This window comes from Python bivittatus, unplaced genomic scaffold (assembly GCF_059951505.1).
Source record: "Python bivittatus isolate LINGU-HERP-01145 unplaced genomic scaffold, Pbiv_v1 ctg000970_np1212, whole genome shotgun sequence".
NCBI classification, from domain to species: domain Eukaryota; kingdom Metazoa; phylum Chordata; class Lepidosauria; order Squamata; family Pythonidae; genus Python; species Python bivittatus.
The window spans coordinates 4,078,488-4,096,079 of record NW_028277121.1 but is presented as its reverse complement, the minus strand read 5'-3'; the positions used below and the strand labels follow the sequence as shown (position 1 = coordinate 4,096,079).

At 45.6% G+C, this 17,592-nt stretch overlaps 1 protein-coding gene across 6 annotated transcripts in view; it reads right to left on the bottom strand.

Moving 5' to 3' along the window:
- RGS12 (regulator of G protein signaling 12) overlaps positions 1–17,592 on the bottom strand; it is a 98,744-nt gene that overhangs the window by 55,351 nt on the left and 25,801 nt on the right. For 5 of the 6 annotated variants that reach the window (XM_088131227.1, XM_088131226.1, XM_088131228.1 and 2 more), the window contains one exon: positions 13,927–13,948. In XM_088131227.1, coding sequence (XP_087987353.1) covers positions 13,927–13,948 — 22 coding nt within the window. Of the gene's footprint in view, positions 1–13,926; positions 13,949–17,242; positions 17,358–17,592 lie in introns of those variants that run through there. The other variant, XM_088131230.1, reaches the window with a different exon arrangement.

Below are 17,592 nucleotides of genomic sequence, written 5' to 3'. Positions count from 1 at the left end.
CGGCAGTTCTGACAGTCCCGGTTGCCATCATTAAATGAGGACCGTGCAGGTCGTTAAATGAGGACTTCACATGACCGCAACCTCCAACTTCCTGCAAGCTTCTCTACTGACTTTGCTTGTGGGAAGTCGTCAAGGAACACTGGAGATCACATAACTGAGGGGATGCTGCGATGGCTGGAACTCTGAGGACCAGTCATAAGTCCCCCTTGTTCAGTGCTGTTGAACGGTCACTCAACAAATGGATGTAATCCAAGGACTACCTGTACCAGGCACAATGCATGGCTTAAAAGGACCCACATGGATTTATCAAGAATAAATCACACCACACCAAGCCTTATTTCTTTTTTTGATAGAGTGCTTCGTATTCAGCAAAGCATTTAACAGAGTCTCCCATGAGATCCTAGCAGAGGAGATATTGAAATGTTGGCTAGACTATGCTATCATTAGATGGATACAGAGCTCGCTAAACAATTGTGCCCAACCAGTGCATATCAATGGCTCTACATCAAACTAGATGAAGAGCTGAGGGACAAATCGCCCAGCCTGACATTCTACAAATTCCTCAGCTGTCTTGCTCCTTGAACTTGAACTGCTAAAGAACCCAGCAATGCATTACTTATCTGTAAGCTACTTTTCGGCAGGGCAACCAGATCTACAGGTAGCCTTCAAAAATCTGGATGCCTGCAGTCTTTGTTGCCATCTAGTGATCTCCTGGAATTTTGTAGCCCAAAGATTATAGCAAATTTTCTTCTTCAAATCCCCTGTTCTGCTTGCCCAGCTTTGCTATTCTCCAGACAGCCCCCAGATGGTAGCAGAGACACAGACAACTCTCACTCCTTCCTGCCTCCTAGTGGCTGTCCAGAGTTTGTGGCGCAGATGAAAAGTTTGATGTACAGTAATTGTCAACTTTTAAGGTTTGCATCCAGAAGGGTGAGAATTAACTAATACACTAAATAAATACATAAATATTCCCGTAAATTACCACAACAACCTGTACTGATCAATGAAAGTGCCAAGCCCAACTGAAATAAACATATCACTGGCAACACATATAAATGAGGCAAAAACAGAAATATTTTGTAGCAGCAGCAGCTAACAAATTCCAGTGAAGGCCTGGCACTGTTCAATCAATCAATCAATCAATCAATCAATCAATCAACCAACCAACATTATTGATTTAGTCTATTGACCATACCAAGTATAAAGGAAATAAAATAAAAAGCCATTGTAAACATACAGATAAGAATAAGAAACTGTGATACAAGTTCATATCAAACCGTCACCCCTACAGTCAACACCAATCTGGTCTAAATAATCTGTCCTCTTTGTAATTGCCTTTGATATGAAAAGTGCAGTCTTACTGGTAATATGCAGGTTCTTGCCCTGTAAAAAGTAGAAAAATTTCTGCTAGCTGCTCCAGTATTTTTTATTTTTTAAGTATAAATCTAAGTGGTCAGTCCTTTCCACTGAGTATAATTTGCATCTAAATAAGATGTGTGCAGTATCTTTAACAGCTGAGGCGCCACAAATACCTAGCCTTTTTTCATATGGAACTCCTTGAAATCTCCCATATCTTACCATAGAGTCTAATTGATCGAAATGAGCTCTAGTAAAAGCTCTTCTAAGATATTGGGGTAAAGGAGTTGTTTACTTTTCTAGTTGAAAAGCTGATTTGTGTTGGGCCAACCACTTCAAGGACTTGAGGTGTTTAAGAAATGCTATATCCTCTTGGGCAGCCATGTCCAAAACCCTTTGTTTAAAGCTTTTCTTGGCCTTCAAGTCTGATTGAACTGGGAAGTGGATTGAAAATCCATCTTGGGAGATGGTATTAATAAGTCAGGCCACCCAAGCATGAGAAGGCTTGTTGTGCATCTGTTCTTCAAAACAAAGCTTAGGTAATCTTTCTGAGTCCATAGATAGGATCTTCAGCCAGTAATTAAATACTTTTGTTACCGAATGGCTTTGTATGGGGGGTATGCCTAGCTCTGCTCTTACAGCTCGAGTTGGAGTTGACTTATCCACCCCCAAAATACATTTCAGAAATGAAGACTATCTGTTCAAGCAAAGGGACATTTAAGCATCCCCACAGTTCTGCACCATAGGTAAGCATTGGGATGATTTTACTGTTATAAACCTTTATAATTGGGGTTAACGATCCTGGGTAGCTATGGTTGATTAACTGCCTTATGGCACTGGAGCAGGCCGTAGCTTTTAGGGAACTTCTCCTGAAATGGGGGAGCCATGAACCTGTTTCAGTAAAAACAAGCCCTAGGTATAGATGGGGCTTAACCTGTTCTATATGTTCCCTGTCCAGGGTCCAATTATACCTGATCCTCCTTTTCCCAAAGATAACTACCTTAGTCTTAGATTTGTTGATAGACAGGTAGTTAAGTGTGCAGTATGTACTAATCTTATGTAGCAGCCTTCTCATTCCTACTTGGGTATGTGACACCAATACCATATCATCTGTATAAAGCAGTATATTTACATGTTTATTTTTAATTTTGGGCATATGTGAGTCTGTTGAATATAAAAACTTTGGGATGTCACTTATATATAAATTAAACAAAATAGGGGCCAGTATGCATCCTTGTCTGACCCCTTTGTAAGTGTTAATGGTCCCTGTTAGGACACCATTTGCTCCAGTACGTACCCTTAGGCAGGAATTTGAATATAATGCCTGGCCTGGCACTGTTTGACTTGACAGACAGACAGACAAACTGCGTATTTTAGAAACAAAGCATCAGGCACCAGAACTGTTCTGCATACTTGTAAAAAGAATGGTGTTTGAAAAAGAAACATTGTGAGAAAGATGCTGCCTGTTTTTGCAAATTAGAGGGAAAGAATCACTAGCTGCCTACAGGACCAGCTTCTGACAGAAAACCCTGAAACAGCCCTTAACGTGGGACTGGACTAGGGAACAGCTCAGCTCTTCCTCCTCTACTGGGGACATATTCCGATCTGGCAGATTTCCATTCCAAGTTCATCAGATCAGACTTAAGGTCGATTAAAGTTTTACTGACATTATAAACTGTATGTCATTTGGAAGAGTATTGTTATTGTTGTTGTTATTTCAATTTATATCCCACCTTTCTAACAATATGGCACTCAAGGTGGCTAACCATTTAAGTATTTACCAATTCAAGAAAATATGAATGTTTTTTTAATTACCAAAGGGCAATTGGCAAATACCATAACACTCAGGGACCCTTAAGGAAGCATTTTCTAAATGATCACTAAATTGAAGAGTGAAAACACTACTGTGGGTGAAAGCAACAGAATCAGCCAGGCCTCCTCAAAGCGATTTTCAGTAAATTGAAATTGCAGGTCACCTGTCCCCTCCCGAATCCTCAGCACCAACAGACTCTTCCCAATAAAGCTCCTTTGGCTGCCACTAGGAGCAAGATGTGGTGGTCCTCAGGGGGGAATCCTAGATCACACACAGCTCCACACTCCATCTGTCCTGGTAGGAAGTTCCGCAAATATATGAACCAGCAGGAAAAGCCTCCTGAAGGGGTTCCCAGCCTGTAATTTTGAGGGGTAAAATCCTACTTACTCACCATTTTACTGTATTAATTCTTGTATATTGCAGTAAAATTGTATTAATTGACGTATATCAATTTCTTTTTAAAACTGTACATCTTGTAGCCATCGCATCCCTGAAGCAAGCCGAATCCACCTTTCCCCATCCCTTCAATTAGGCGTCTTTATCAGGAAATCCAAACAGATGCTCTTCTCCCAGCAAAAGAGGCCAGACGGTGGTACGGAGGAGCCAGGGGTAAGGGAAGGCTTGCCACGGATACTTGGAAAAGGAAATGTCTGTCTGGTGGGGAACCCAAAGGCCAGGCCGTGCTTTGAGCATACATAAGCAGCCGGGGGGGGGGGACCTCATCACGGGACTGCTTCAGTTGAAGAGCTTCACAGCAAGAGGACTAACCTGAGCTCTCATCAGCCCCCCGCGGGACTGGGGGAAGGATGTCCGGGCTTCCTCGGGGGGCTGGGAGGTGTCGTTCAGCAGCCCCCGGAAGACCTGGACCAAAGGAGGGGACCAGAAGAAGCTACCGGTCTTAATCAAGCTGCCAGTCGTGACCCTTCCCCAGCCGAGAAGGCGGGACTCAGATTGGCAGTGCTCAGAATAAACGTGACTTATACAGTGGAACCTCAGGTTACGAATTTAATTCGTTCCGTGACTCTGGTCGCATCCCGAATTGGTCGCAACCCGAAGGAAATTTCCCCATAAGGTTCAATGTAATTACCGTTAATCCGTTCTGGCGTGGAGGACAGGGAGGCGGCTATTGCTTGGAGGGAGAGTCCCCCTCCCTACGACCACGTGTCAAGGGCGGAAAATGGCTGCGGACCACGTGTCAGGGGCGGAAAATGGCCGCGGACCACATGTCAGGGGCGGAAAAATGGCCGCGGACCGTGTCACGGGAGGGAGAATGGCCGCGTATCCTGTTCATACCCCGAGGCGGAGTTCGCAAACCGAGGTAAATTTTTGCGGCCGGAGCTGGTCGTAACCTGAAAAGTTCGTTAGCAGAGGCGTTCATAACCCGAGGTTCCACTGTATTCTGTCTGATCAAGACAACAAGAACCTGCTCTGCGTGGGCAGCTCACCTATTAGGCTTTCGAAGGCTCTGAATGGCATTTCTTTAATGGATGCAGTGATTTCTGTATACCTAAACCCTGATTAAATTGAAGGGCCATTTGGGGGTGCAACTGCTCTGCCTCAGCATCATTAAGAAACATTCCTCTGCTCAAAGGGACCTCTCAACCAAACTAATTAATTCAGTCTTTAAGTGGACAAAATCAGCTAGTGAATAGTTTTAAAATACAAATATATCAGCATCAGGTAAAATTAAAAGCTGCTCTGTACTGACTTTGTTTTTCTAAATAAATCCTGGAATTATTCCTGCCCAGAAAAAGGAATGTTTTTGCTCTCCCATTGATATGTATGGAAATTATAGCTGCATCTTTTTCTGATTCCTCTGATCATTACTGTCATCGACAGTATCATCGACAGGATGGGGGCAGCACATATTTTTGCTTATAGAGAAGTAATGCTGTTGATTTATCAGTTCCAATAAGGATACACCTTTGCAGATTATAGGGAGAATAATTGGTCTGCCTGGTTTGGATCTACAAATAGCTGGGCGGCGGGGGGACCTGCAGGACGCCCAACTGGGATCAGCCAAACCTGCTAGATCATCTTGGGAGAAACTCCTCATCACCCCAAAGGGAGCCAAAGCCAGAAAGTGCTGCTCCTCCATGGGAGTGCCGGTGCTTGGGAGAGTGTCCTGCAAAGACCAGGCTGGAACCCTCCTTGTTAGTTGTCAGGAAGTATTTTGGAGACGTTTGCAACTGAATGTGTTTCCTTTTATTTTAAAAAATGCGATTTACTTGGGTCTATTGTGTCTTTGGTTTGGGGTTTTAGGATTGTTATTTTATTAGCTTTTTAATAATACCATGGGTGTTTTAATATTTTACGATATTATTTATCATGTAAACTGCTGAGGGTTCTTGGACTGTGCTGGGATATACATGTAATGTAAATAAATATTGTGGTTCCATTCAGAGTTTGCTTCTCTGGATGAACCCAAAGCGCTGATAAATTTAACCTGCAAACTGCCCCCCCCCCAATCCACTAGCAACTTAAGCAGCATTTAAGTCCTCTAGTGGATCCTGCTCTGAACAGAAAGTTGGACTTGATGACCTCTAAGACCCTGTCCGCTGTGATTCTCAGAATGACGTGTCTCAGATATTACTCCAGCACAGCGAAGCCGCCATCAGCACTACATTTTTGCAACAGGATTTCTCCTTCCTTTCCTCCGGGTACCACATGCAACAGAGGGAGCTTCTTCCAAGCCGCCCCTTGGCGACAGAGCAGCCCGGCAGGACCCACAGAGTAGCTGTGATGCCCGCAGGCAGGCCTGGCAGAACCGAGGCTCTGGGCAGCCTCCATAAACCCTGCCTTCTCCCTGCCAGAACCGCATGATGCAATTTGCCACGTAATTTGCCGAGGGAGGGGAGAGGCGCATCCAGAGTCCAGCCACACAGCCTGTAGGAAGAAGAGGGCATTAGGTCTCCGCGGGACCTCACACGGAGGGCAAGGGGAACATGAGCATTTGGCCAGTAGGCTCCCTGTCAATACAGTCTATGTAACAAGCTTTATAACATTGTAAAGTGGAGGAAACCTCTCCACCATTTTTACAAACCAACAGGAAGAGAATTGGCAGGTAAGAAGACATTACCTGGATAAAGCTGGTATGAGCCACTGTGGTGGTGCCACTTCACCAGAGACCTCAAGCCGTACATTGAAGGCCATCCTTCAGCAGCCATGCCCAGCGGAGGGGCCAACCCCCCGAGGAGGCCCGGCTGGCCCTCGGTGAGCAGCAGCAGCAGCAAGCATGGTTCTTCCCTGCTACTTTCCTCTATTTTACTGCATTTTCTCCAAATGGCATTTTCCTCTCACAGCCTTAAGCGAAGCTCTTGATACACTTGACACAAAGCTTAGCAAATGTGACATCAATAATTGAAAGAAAAAGCCTTTAACTGCTGTTGCTGAAAGAACATTAATTATTCACACTACGCTGAAATGCAAGGACAGCAGGGTACTCAAGCAGCCACAACTGAAATGCAAGTCCAAAAGCAACACTTCCTGTGCTCCACACACCAGAAAATTCTGGGCAACAGCTTTCTGCCCCCCATCCCCCCTGCACAGTCAAAACCGCTTCCCTATAGAAAATTAGGGGTGTGTGTGTCAGGTTTAAAACTTTAAAATAGTACCTCTGGGGATTGTTGTGCCATTTGGGGCATTTTAAATCATTAAAATACCGACCAGATTTGATAGCCAGTTCAGGAGCCTCATTCCTTCAGCTGGCAATCATTCATTACTTTGACTTTGGCTTCTATGTGGCTCCATTTCCAAAGACTCCAAGCAGCTTGCCATGAGCAAGCTAAAATTAAGGCCGATGTCTCACCATCTGGGCAGCAAAGCACTGCACCATCCCCCAAAGCCTCCCTGGAGGGCCACGTTTTCACTTGTTTTTGGAAGTACAGTAGGGAGGAAGTGGTTTGAGCAGGTTGTTCCAGAGGGGAGAAGGCTGGAGCATGGGATCCCTGCAGACGACAATCTCTCAGCAACCCCTCTCAGCTAGATTTTACTGGATGGGAGGACAATCTGACCGTGACTCGGTACTAATGGAAATGTCCCCCATCCTCAGAACACATCTCAGGTGCTCTAAGAGAAAACCCAGATCTAATGTGAGTCAGGCCCATGACTTCCTAGACAAGCCCACGGTTGTCATAGTGGCATTAACAACACACCAGCTGTGTCCCTGCCCCTAGTGAAGGAAGGCAAACTGAAATCCTCCAGGGATTCAAACACCAATTTTGCACCGAAATCAAGAATCTCAGATAGGGATACTGATACAGCCACAATGTTCCTAGCTTGTCCCTAAGGTCCAGCCTCACAAAGAGCACCTCACAACAATGATCTGCAGAATTAGATACTGACTATGCATCACTACGGTCAGACAAAGACCTTGGGATGGAGACAGGAAACACTTTTGAGAGTTGCCTTTTCAATCCTTCTCGTGCTTGTATTTTGTTGATTTTGTCACATTTAGGAACTTATGAAGTACAGTACAGCTCATGAAATAGCGGTGTTATATGGATGTACAGTGGTACACCCATAACTACCAGTACCGCTGCATTCCAGATCAATTGCCAAATAGTCTTCAAGGGCAGCCTCATGTACAGCATGTTGCAGTAATCTAACTGGGAGGTGACTAAGCCATGAGTGACCCCAAGCAGAGCTTCCCAGTCCAGGAACAGGCACAACTGGTGTCAGCCTTCCTAGGTAGACCAGACAGGAAACACGAACTTATGAACTAATTGTACTTTATTGTAAGGCTATATTCACAGAATCTTGCAAGTCTGAAAGTACAAATCTCTTGCTGTCCCCTTTATAGCCTGAGAAGTGAGGGAGGGTCTCTTCTGAGCTTCTTGCTCCATCCATTATGCAGCTGCGGGCTATGCCCTCTCTTATCTGACCGTTCCCTAGGCAGCATCTTTTCGCCCCATCTCTCAAGGTCTTTCTTACATACCATTACAATTGGTGTACCTGCTTAAATTGTACAAAGGCCCTTTGACCATAGGTGCCAGCTGCTGCCTGAAGCAGGAGCTATGAGTCCAAGAGGAACTCTCAAACTGTGTGCTGGTTCTGAGTGGGGGAGTACAGATCTCCAGTTCTGGGATCTGAGCAGCCCAAAAGCCACAGCCACTTGCTGGGATTGAGCTGAAGCCTCTTCCTCCCTATCCAGATGCCCACAGCCTCCAAGCACTGAGACAGCACCCTGACAGCATCACTTGGTTGGTCTGGGGCAGAGATGTGCAACTGAGCATCATTAGCACACCAATGATGCTACATCCCATGGCAACATATGATTTCTCCCAGAGGCTTCATACAGATGTTAAGCAGAAGTGGAGAAAGGCTAGGCATTGCAGGGGCCTAGGGTAGACTGCTTCCCTTCCACCATCACCAACGCTGTTGGAACCCATCCCAGAGAAAGGAGAGGAACTATTGTGGCACTGTATCTTCCACTCCCAGCCCTGGAGTCAGTCCAGAAAGATACCATGGTTGATGCTATCATAAGCTACTGAAAAGTCAAGAAGGGCTAGGATGATGCACTCCTCCCATCCCATGCCTGCCATTGGTCAATGACCAGCGCGACTGATGCCAACCCCATACTACGACCTGGCTGAACTTAAACTGAAAGAAGTCTAGATAATCTGCTTCTTCCAGAGCCTCAACAACCTTACCTAGAAAGGGGAGGTTGGAGTACCAGGCAAAATTGTCCAGCACAAGTAGCAAAAGCTTCTTGAAGAAAGGTAGACCACTGCCTCTTTAGGAAGTAATGGAACCACACCTTCCCTCAAGGATGCATTTACTACCACAGAGATCCAATTAATTAAAATATACAAGATTACAAAATAGACATATTACAAACCTAGGAGCTCTACCTCTAAAGGAATAGTGGGATTCCAAACAAGTAGTTACACTAAAAAGAGTAGATAAATTAGACCCTAAAAAAACTTACTAACAAATTCAACCGGTAAACTTAAACAATATGCAATATAAAAGCCAGGGAAGCTAGTCATCAATGCCAGTTCAGAAGTCACAGATCCCCAATCAGGGGAACACTCCTATTTCTCAGAGTCAAACAAAATGTCTTAAGCCCAGCTTTAAAAACTAAATTAAAAAGTCAACCATCATCTGGAAAATAAGGGAAAGTGGATTCCAAAACTAGGTCCTGGAAGGCTCTCAACTTTGAAATTTTCTGTTTTAAAATATCAAGCATTCCTTTTCCCTGGCAAGATTTAATTAATTATATATTACATTGTAATATCTATGACTAGTGAACAGAAATGAGAGCAGGTGTTTAGCCTGGGAAAAGCAGGGCCAGGCTCAGTTCACCCTTGCAAGGGAGACAACCAAGGAGAGTCGGGGCTGCAGGCGAGACAGCAGGGCCGAGAGTCATCCATGCCAACCTGCTTCTGTTCTGTTGCTAAGAAAACGGCCCAGAAGCATTCAAGGGGTGCTTCTGAGGGCATCTTTCTCTCTAACTGAGAAACAGAGAGAAAAAAACCTACTGGTGTAGGATTTCACGTCCAGTGTCTATTGGGCAGTGTTGGGCTTCAGGGTTTAGGAAGCATGCTAGACAGACCACAGGCAATTGAGCAGGGACTGACTGGGCTCCTGTCTTTATACCCAGGTTGGCATAGCAGAACACCTTGCCTCTGAAGATGCCAGCCACAGTTCCTGGCGAAACATCAGTAATCTGTTGTTTAGGCCATGGTCACTGAACCCCGAAGCCCAACAATGCCTGACAGGGAAAAAAAATTGGTAGATAAACGGTTTTGACAATGTTGTGAATTAATTAAAAAGAGGGAAAACTTGGAAAACTATATCATAAACAGACCTCTGAAAAGTTTGATCAGGTTGCCTGAAAGTCCTCTTCTTTGCCCCATTGTTTAAAAGAAAAAAAAAACTAATTCAAAGGCTGACCCCCCCCAAAAGTATCAGTGATCCACTGCTGCAAATCAGGCCAATCCTTCTCCTTCCAGGGTTTTAGAATGGACCTTATCACAAAAGGATAACAATTTCTGATAGCTCTACCAAATGCTGGGGATACAGCAGTGATTCATAAAGTTCATCCAGGCATAAGACCAATTTCAGCCCCAGACAAGTCCAGACCAATGAGTTAATGTTCCCACTCCTGAATTCCATCTGTAAAAGAAGGCCATCAGAACCGAACAATGTGTAGCATTTTCTCTTGTACAAACCTTATACTCAGTTGATGGACGCCAATTTCACATTCTTTAACGTACAGAGATGCCGAGTCAGGACAAGCTGAAGGAATGAGCTGCCAAGAAGCTGTCTGAGGTCATCCTACAACAGTTTTGTCTGATCTGTCTGGTTTTAATTCTACAAAAATTTTAAAAACTGCTTCATCAGAACAGAGCTGATCCAAAGAAATGCTATTATAAAAGGCCTGGCCTTTTATAAGGTTCATCAATCTTAAAATAGTCAATTTTTGCAGTTTTGAGGCGAAGAGCTGGGGTGGGGAGGCCACCAGGATAGGCTGTGCTGGGAGCCGTGGAGGGGAGGGGGCCCGGCACTGCCCTCCTCTCCTCATCCAGATCTGCTGTTCTCCTAGAGACCAAGAATTCAGGGCTTCCACCAAAAGGAAGCTCTGAGTTCCACCTCAGAGTGCGATGGTTTCCTTTGGGGCTCTTTCCTGTTTCGTGCCAACCCCTCCCAAGGCAACGGATGAGCGTCGTTATGTGAGAAAGAGGGTCTGTCACGGCCAGTTCTGACTCAGGGGGGGTGCTGAGGAGGAGGAGGAGGAGCCTCTGGAGCAGCTGGAAGCAGCAGAGGAGCAGGGCCCTGGCCCAGGGCCTCCTCCCAGCCTGAGCCAAGGGCTGACAGAGGAGGTCTGCAGGCTCCTGGTGAGGCCAGGCGAGGAGGTGGCTCCTGCACCTGGTGAGCTCTAGCAGGCAATCCTTCGTTGGGGACAACCACCCCCCTTGCCGGCTTCCTTGCCCATTGTACTGAACTCTTGTCTTGGGAAACCCGGTGCCTGGAACCTGACCTGCACCCTGGTGCTTTGTCTGCTGGGACTGGGACTGTACGTTTCCCAAGGGATTGGGGACATTGGCGGGGGGGGGGAGTGTGTGCGTTCATGCCCTGCCTGCCACTGCTGTATTACTTTACCCAGCCAAGCTTTGGCCTGTGTTCCCTGAGCAGTTGCGTGTGGCGGGCCCAGGATGGGACAGGACAGGACCTTCTGCTTGACAGGGCAGAAACTCTCCAGTTCCTGAGCCATTGTCTTGGGAGGGTTCAGCCAAAGCCTGTTCTTCCCCACCCAGCCTCCCCCAGCCTCCAGACACTGGGCAGGACCTTGGCAGCATCACTTGGTTGGTCTGGGGCAGAGATACGCAACTGAGTATTGTCAGTGTGCTGAAGACTGCATCCTCCTCCTCCTCCTCCTCCTCCTCCTCCTCCTCCTCCCTTTTAAAAAAATATTTGGTCAACTCAAGGTAGTGAACATACCTAATTCTCCTGCCTCCTTTTTTCCCCACAACAACAGCCCTGTGAGGTGGGTTGGGCTGAGAGAGAGGGACTGGCTCAGAGTCACCCAGCTGGCTTTCCTGCCCAAGGGAAGCCTAGAACTCACCGTCTCCTGTTTCTAGGCCAGCACCTTCACCACAACACCCAACTGGCTCTTCCACTATGCTGACAGATGATCTCCCAGGGCTCACTGAAAGAGCTGTAGGCTGGCCACTTCTCAACAACCTTCTCTAAAAATGGAAGGTTGGAGACTGGATTAAAGTTGTCCAAATCCACGGGACCCAAAAATGGCTTCTTGAGGTAGACCTCTGACCCTTTTGCAGCCAGCAGAACCACCCCCTCTCTGAAAGAAGCATTCACCACTACGTGGTTCCACTCATTCACCTCCTACCTGGAAGTCTTAACCAACCAGGAGGGGCATCGATCTAAAACACAAGCAGTAGCACTCACAGCACTGAGAACCCTGCCCACTTCCTTGGACTAACAGGCTCAAACTCATCCCAGATAACATCATAAGACTGTGCCTCAGTCACCTCCATAGGACCTAGCTGGAGTCCTACTATGTACAAGTACTGAGAATAGTCCTCACAGCGGCCCTGCAGACACTCCCCAAACTCCTCCTGACCCAGGAGGGATCAGGTCCCTGTGAACAGGGCCACCAGCTGACACTAGGAATATGGAAGAAGAACAGAAAAATAAGCAGGTTTCACTGCTCTTATTGCCACAAGCAGTGCCCTAACAAAGGCTTCTGACTTCTTCCAGCAGCACTCCAGCTTTCTTTTCTGCCACTTCTCTGGAGGCCCTCTGTAAACCAGGGAGCCGCCGGGGTCTTTGCACAGGTGTGGTCTGCTCTAAGGCCATTGTCATCCTATTTCCAAGCGGTGACTAAAACTTCAGTCAGCTCACGCATGGGAGCCCACCTGAGTCCATTAAGCCTCTGGGTTGAGGTGACCAAATAGGTCCAGCCTCCCTGCCCTGGGGAACTCTGGGGTTAACAGGGAGTGATCTCTGTCCCCCACGTCCAGATCACATTGCCACTGTCCCAGGCCCATGGCTGCCGTGAACTCCTGGGCTGCCTCCAAATCTGTGCCCACGGAAGGCCGGTTGAATTTCCCCAGCACCATAAGCCGGGGGCACTCCACTGCCAATTCAGACACAGCATCGAGCAGCGTGGAGGTGGAAGCTGCCATAGAGCAGGGAGGCTGGTACAGCAGCAGCAATCCCCACTGGTCCCACGGCCAGTTATCTGTGGGGCAGCATTCTCAACAACCTCCAGAGTCTCCCAAGTCATGGCTGGTGCCAAAGCTGAAAGCTGGCTGGGCGCATTTCAGAGACGGGCACCCTCCCCCCATTTCTGTGCCTAGCCTGGTCTTGGTAATACATGCTGGGTTGGCCCTCTCAGCCAAGATCAGATCCCAGATGAGATGAGTCTTCTTAGACACCACCCTGGCATTCAGCAGCAACAGCCAGAATCCAGGGCCACCTAAGGCTCAATGACCAGGCACTGGGAGTGAGTATGGGGGCCAGAACATGGGACTGGCACAAGACATTGGGTCCACATTCTCTTAGGAGGTCAAACCAGTTAATCCTAAAGGAAATCAACCCTGATTGCTCATTGGAAGGATTGATAATGAAGCTCAAGCTCAGATACTTTGGCCACCTAATGTGAAGAGAGGAGTCTTTGGAAAAGACCCTGATGCTGGGAAAGATTGAAGGCAAAAGGAGAAGAGGACGGCAGAGGATGAGATGGTTAGATAGCATCACTGAAGCAATGAGCATGAAACTGAGCAAACTCAGGGAGGCAGTGAAGGACAGGAAGGCCTGGCGCGATGTGGTTCATGGGGTCACGAAGAGTCGGACATGACTGAACAACACAACCACATTCTCTAGGAGGAGCCAATTCCCTGATTCCCACCATATCTCCCATAGCCCACCATCCTGTGATGTTCCTGCCTGCCACTGATCCCCCCATGCCCCACATTCTCCCCAACCCCTGCCCCTGCCCCAGAGTCAACGGTGCCACCTACCAAGCAACCTACCCTCTCTCTCCCAGGACACTCAGCCCCCTCCTTTGCATGAATCACACCACCCTCTCCCATCCCTCTTCCCATAACATCAAAATTTAAATGAGTAACTGGTTCAAATTTAAAATGAGTTTGATAGATGTCAGACTCAACAGTCTATAAACTAATAAGCAATGTGCTATTGTGTTAAATGTATCATTCATTGTCAAAGTACCTAAAAAATATCAGTTATTTTCATACACTGTTGTCCCCCCAAAGTATTTAGCTTACCTCCATCAGACACAGTGGTAGACTGTAGGGAGGGAGAGAAAAGAGAGAGAGAGATGATCAGCCATAAATGCAAACTGAAAAATTCTAAGATCTCAGGCAGATTCTTTACCCTTCCCTTTGATTCAACATTCAAACATTTAGCCCATTCAGTGTGATTTGATTCTGTCTACTAATGCAAACAAAATGTTCCTCCTGAAAAAAAAGTAAGTTGTGAATTAATACAGTTTATTTAAAAGAGAGGGAGAGAGTGGCCTATATCATCAACCCCTAAGTATATCCTCTGTGTGTGTGTATGTGTGTATGTGTGTATATATGTGTGTGTGTGTGTGTGTATTTGTTTCTAGTGTTTTGATGCCACCACAATGACACATCTCGAGGCAGCTCACAAACCAAACCGTGAACCCCACAAGGCGCCTCCGGCCAACACAGCGGGAAGTGAGGCGGTGGGAAAAGCTGCGTTTTCACCTTGCTTTCTGGAAGGGGGCTAAAGGAGGGAGGGGGCAGCCAGATCTCGGGGGGAGCATATTCCAGGGGTCCAGGCGGCAACAGAGGAGTGCTGCTTTCGGGGCCCTTCGCTTCCCACCTTGAGAGCACCCCCAGTCACGCCTGGCAGAGTCCAGTGGGAAGAGAGAGCCCCACCAGCATCCCCGCCTGCAGGCAAAGTTTGACATGAAAAGGCAAAGCCAAGATTTCTTTTGTTCTTATTTTCACTGGACATTCAGGCATTGTCCAAATCAAAGCACATGCAGCTATTTAAAAAAGGTTCCATGCTTACTCGCCTAACCTTACAGTAAGTACAAGATAGGTATAACTGTGTAAGAATAACTTTTTTAAAGCAGTAGTTTAGATTTTGCATTTACGTAGTACATGCCTTTCTCATATTTCTGTGTGTTGTTTGTGATGCTGAAAAATAAACAGCTGCAAGGAAGAAAAGCAAGCATTCCAAAAAAAACCCACAGTTCTCAACATTGCCGCTGCAGCAGATGCCTTATGAGCTCCATCTCATAGACACAGAACCTGGTCATGGCTGAATTATTTTTGCAAAAGTAATTCCATAATAGAAAATATTTATCTCTTTACAATGCAGAATTTAATCTTTATTTTTGAAGTAACCTGCACACAGCACCTATCAGAAAATTAGTCACTATATTAAAAAAAACTAATAAAAATGTTCAGGTGTTTTGATAGCTTCTGAAAGTACCTTGCTTTCATACTGTTTATTTATTTATTGTCTCTCAGTTGCATTTGTCTGAAAGATTAAAGTCAAGTAACAGTATTTTGTTATCCTTACTTCTCTTTTCCTTGTTATCAACACTGCTTTCAGCAGATGTACAGAGCAAGGCTTTGGAGAAAGAATTATAGAAACGTCTGCAAGAAAACAACCAAGCTCAGAGAACCCCAAGGACTCCACAGTTCAACCGTGAGCTACACATATTCTCTTCTATTCAAAGAATTATAAATTTTTGCAAAGCTGAAGCACCCATTTTGCACCTTAAATTCTCTCCCTGCAATTTTAAACCCAATGAATTTTAAAATTTGGATCCTGACCAGGAAAGTATCAAGGACTATAAATGAGGGACCACATGCCGCTGTGGGGCTCTCATCAGTGTTTTAGAAAAAAGGCACAACATTCCAGATTAGAGAATACCACCAGTTCTGATCGCTAAAATGGAAATCATTTTCTAAACATCGCTGAAAATGCAATGAGCTGGCCAGATCATTCTTTCATATCTGGCGGCAATGTTGTAAACCCCAACATTGTTGGAATTAATTCAGTAATAAGTAGCACCCCAGTTCAGGCCTATGTGGAGCATGTAAGATGTTAGAGAAATGTCTAGGGACAGGCTGGGAAGGAGGAGCAATTGTGCTATAAAAGGGACGGGAGACTTTGGCTCTGTCACTTTCAATATCTAAATCCCAAATCCTCTGCTTTAGTTCAGCCAAGGCTTTACTAAGTCCCAAAGCAGGTAATGCTGACAAGGTAAGGCCGCAATATGCCAAACTGTCATTGATTTGCCTTCTTAGGTTGGAAGAGAACCTGCCCAGCAAGGCACGATGAACGAAGGAAGTTTCCCAGCAGACCTGCTTCAGCCAGAATCTAAGGTGACACAGTCTTAATCTGGCTCCAAGGGAAACGCAGCCTAATTCTTGTGTTAGGGCACTGGAAGTTGAATAAGGAACTCGTGGTAAGATTTTCAAGAATTTTGATTGGATTGATTCTAAACTAAGGCACTCCTTATAAATACAGAACTGAGCCTCATATAGCATCAAACCCAGAACTTTAGCTTTAAATGGTTTAATAGCTGCTGGGACATAACTGTTACCAAACTGATCTGCAAATTTAGTAATTGCAAGGGATGCTTTTGGGGCTCTTACTAGAAGCTCTCTTGTTTGAGTAGACCAGCAGGTAGAAGACTGAAAATGGTGACCTAGGTTTTTGAAGGATCTTACCTACTCAATGAGTTTGCTATGAATTGCCCATCTAATTGGGGTCTTAAAACATTTCCTAGAGAAACCAGTACTTTTGTTTTGGAGTAATTTATTTCAAGGTGTTCTCTAGGGCAGTAAAGTAAAACAGAGAGTTAAGGCATCTTCGGAGGCCTACTTGGAAGCATAAAGGAGAATAGAGATGGAGCAGTGGACAAGGAGGAAGAATATAATTCTGGCTTAGCAAACATCTCAACAATATTGATAATGTAAAAGTTGATTAGTACTACAGTACGGTGAGGGTACAGCCTATTTTATTGTTGTTTGTTGTTGTTTTTCAAAACGGTGTGACACAGCTCTGAGTCTTCTCATCTCTGACTCCAACATTTTTAAACACATTTTTTTTCTAACTCATTTCTTTAATCTTCAATTTTTAACTCCCAACTTTTATCTTGTTGACCTGTGTGTCTGGCTGTGTCTGGTTTTCTTTTATCTGAGTACCTTTTCTTAATCTTAATGAGGAGGAGGAGGAAGAGGACTTGCTCCAGCTCTGGGGCGAGAAAAGCCCAAGAAAATCCTTGAAGCAGCTAAGAATTGATGATGTGGTCCCTAAATCCAACTGCATGCCAGTAAGTGTTACTGATTTGTTTACTGTAAGTAATCAGTTCAACCCTTTGGCTGACCCATAAGCAAAGACAGTCCTAGAGGCAGAGGCAGATGTTGTGAGCAACCAGAGCAATTTTTTCAGCCTGCCAAAGTTCTCATCATATGAGACCATACTGCAAATTATCTGTCCATCTGTCTGTCATCTAATCTATCCATTCATATGAATGAAAACATTAATTACACACACGCACACAGACAAACTAAGTACACTGACTGCATGTACCTGAGGGTTCACTAATGTCTGACCAAGTTTCCCTCATTTTTCATTCATCATCTATCATTTCTTGCCAGCAGCTGTTTGGATTGAGAAGACATACATGGCCTCTAAACGTAGTGTAAGATAACGAAATAGATATTAAGCATTTGCCCTTGGAGAGGAAAATTACAATTCCCTGAATAGCAGGGGTTCACATGTTAAACTGACAAACCAGGGTAAAGCGTTTCCCTCCTGTTGTTGAACACATAACATCCCAGTGGAAAATGTGCATAGCATCCAAGGCGAGGCTATGCAGACAGAAGCCCCATTTGGTTTTATGTGGCTTCATTCTCATCCAGGGGCACATACAAACATTT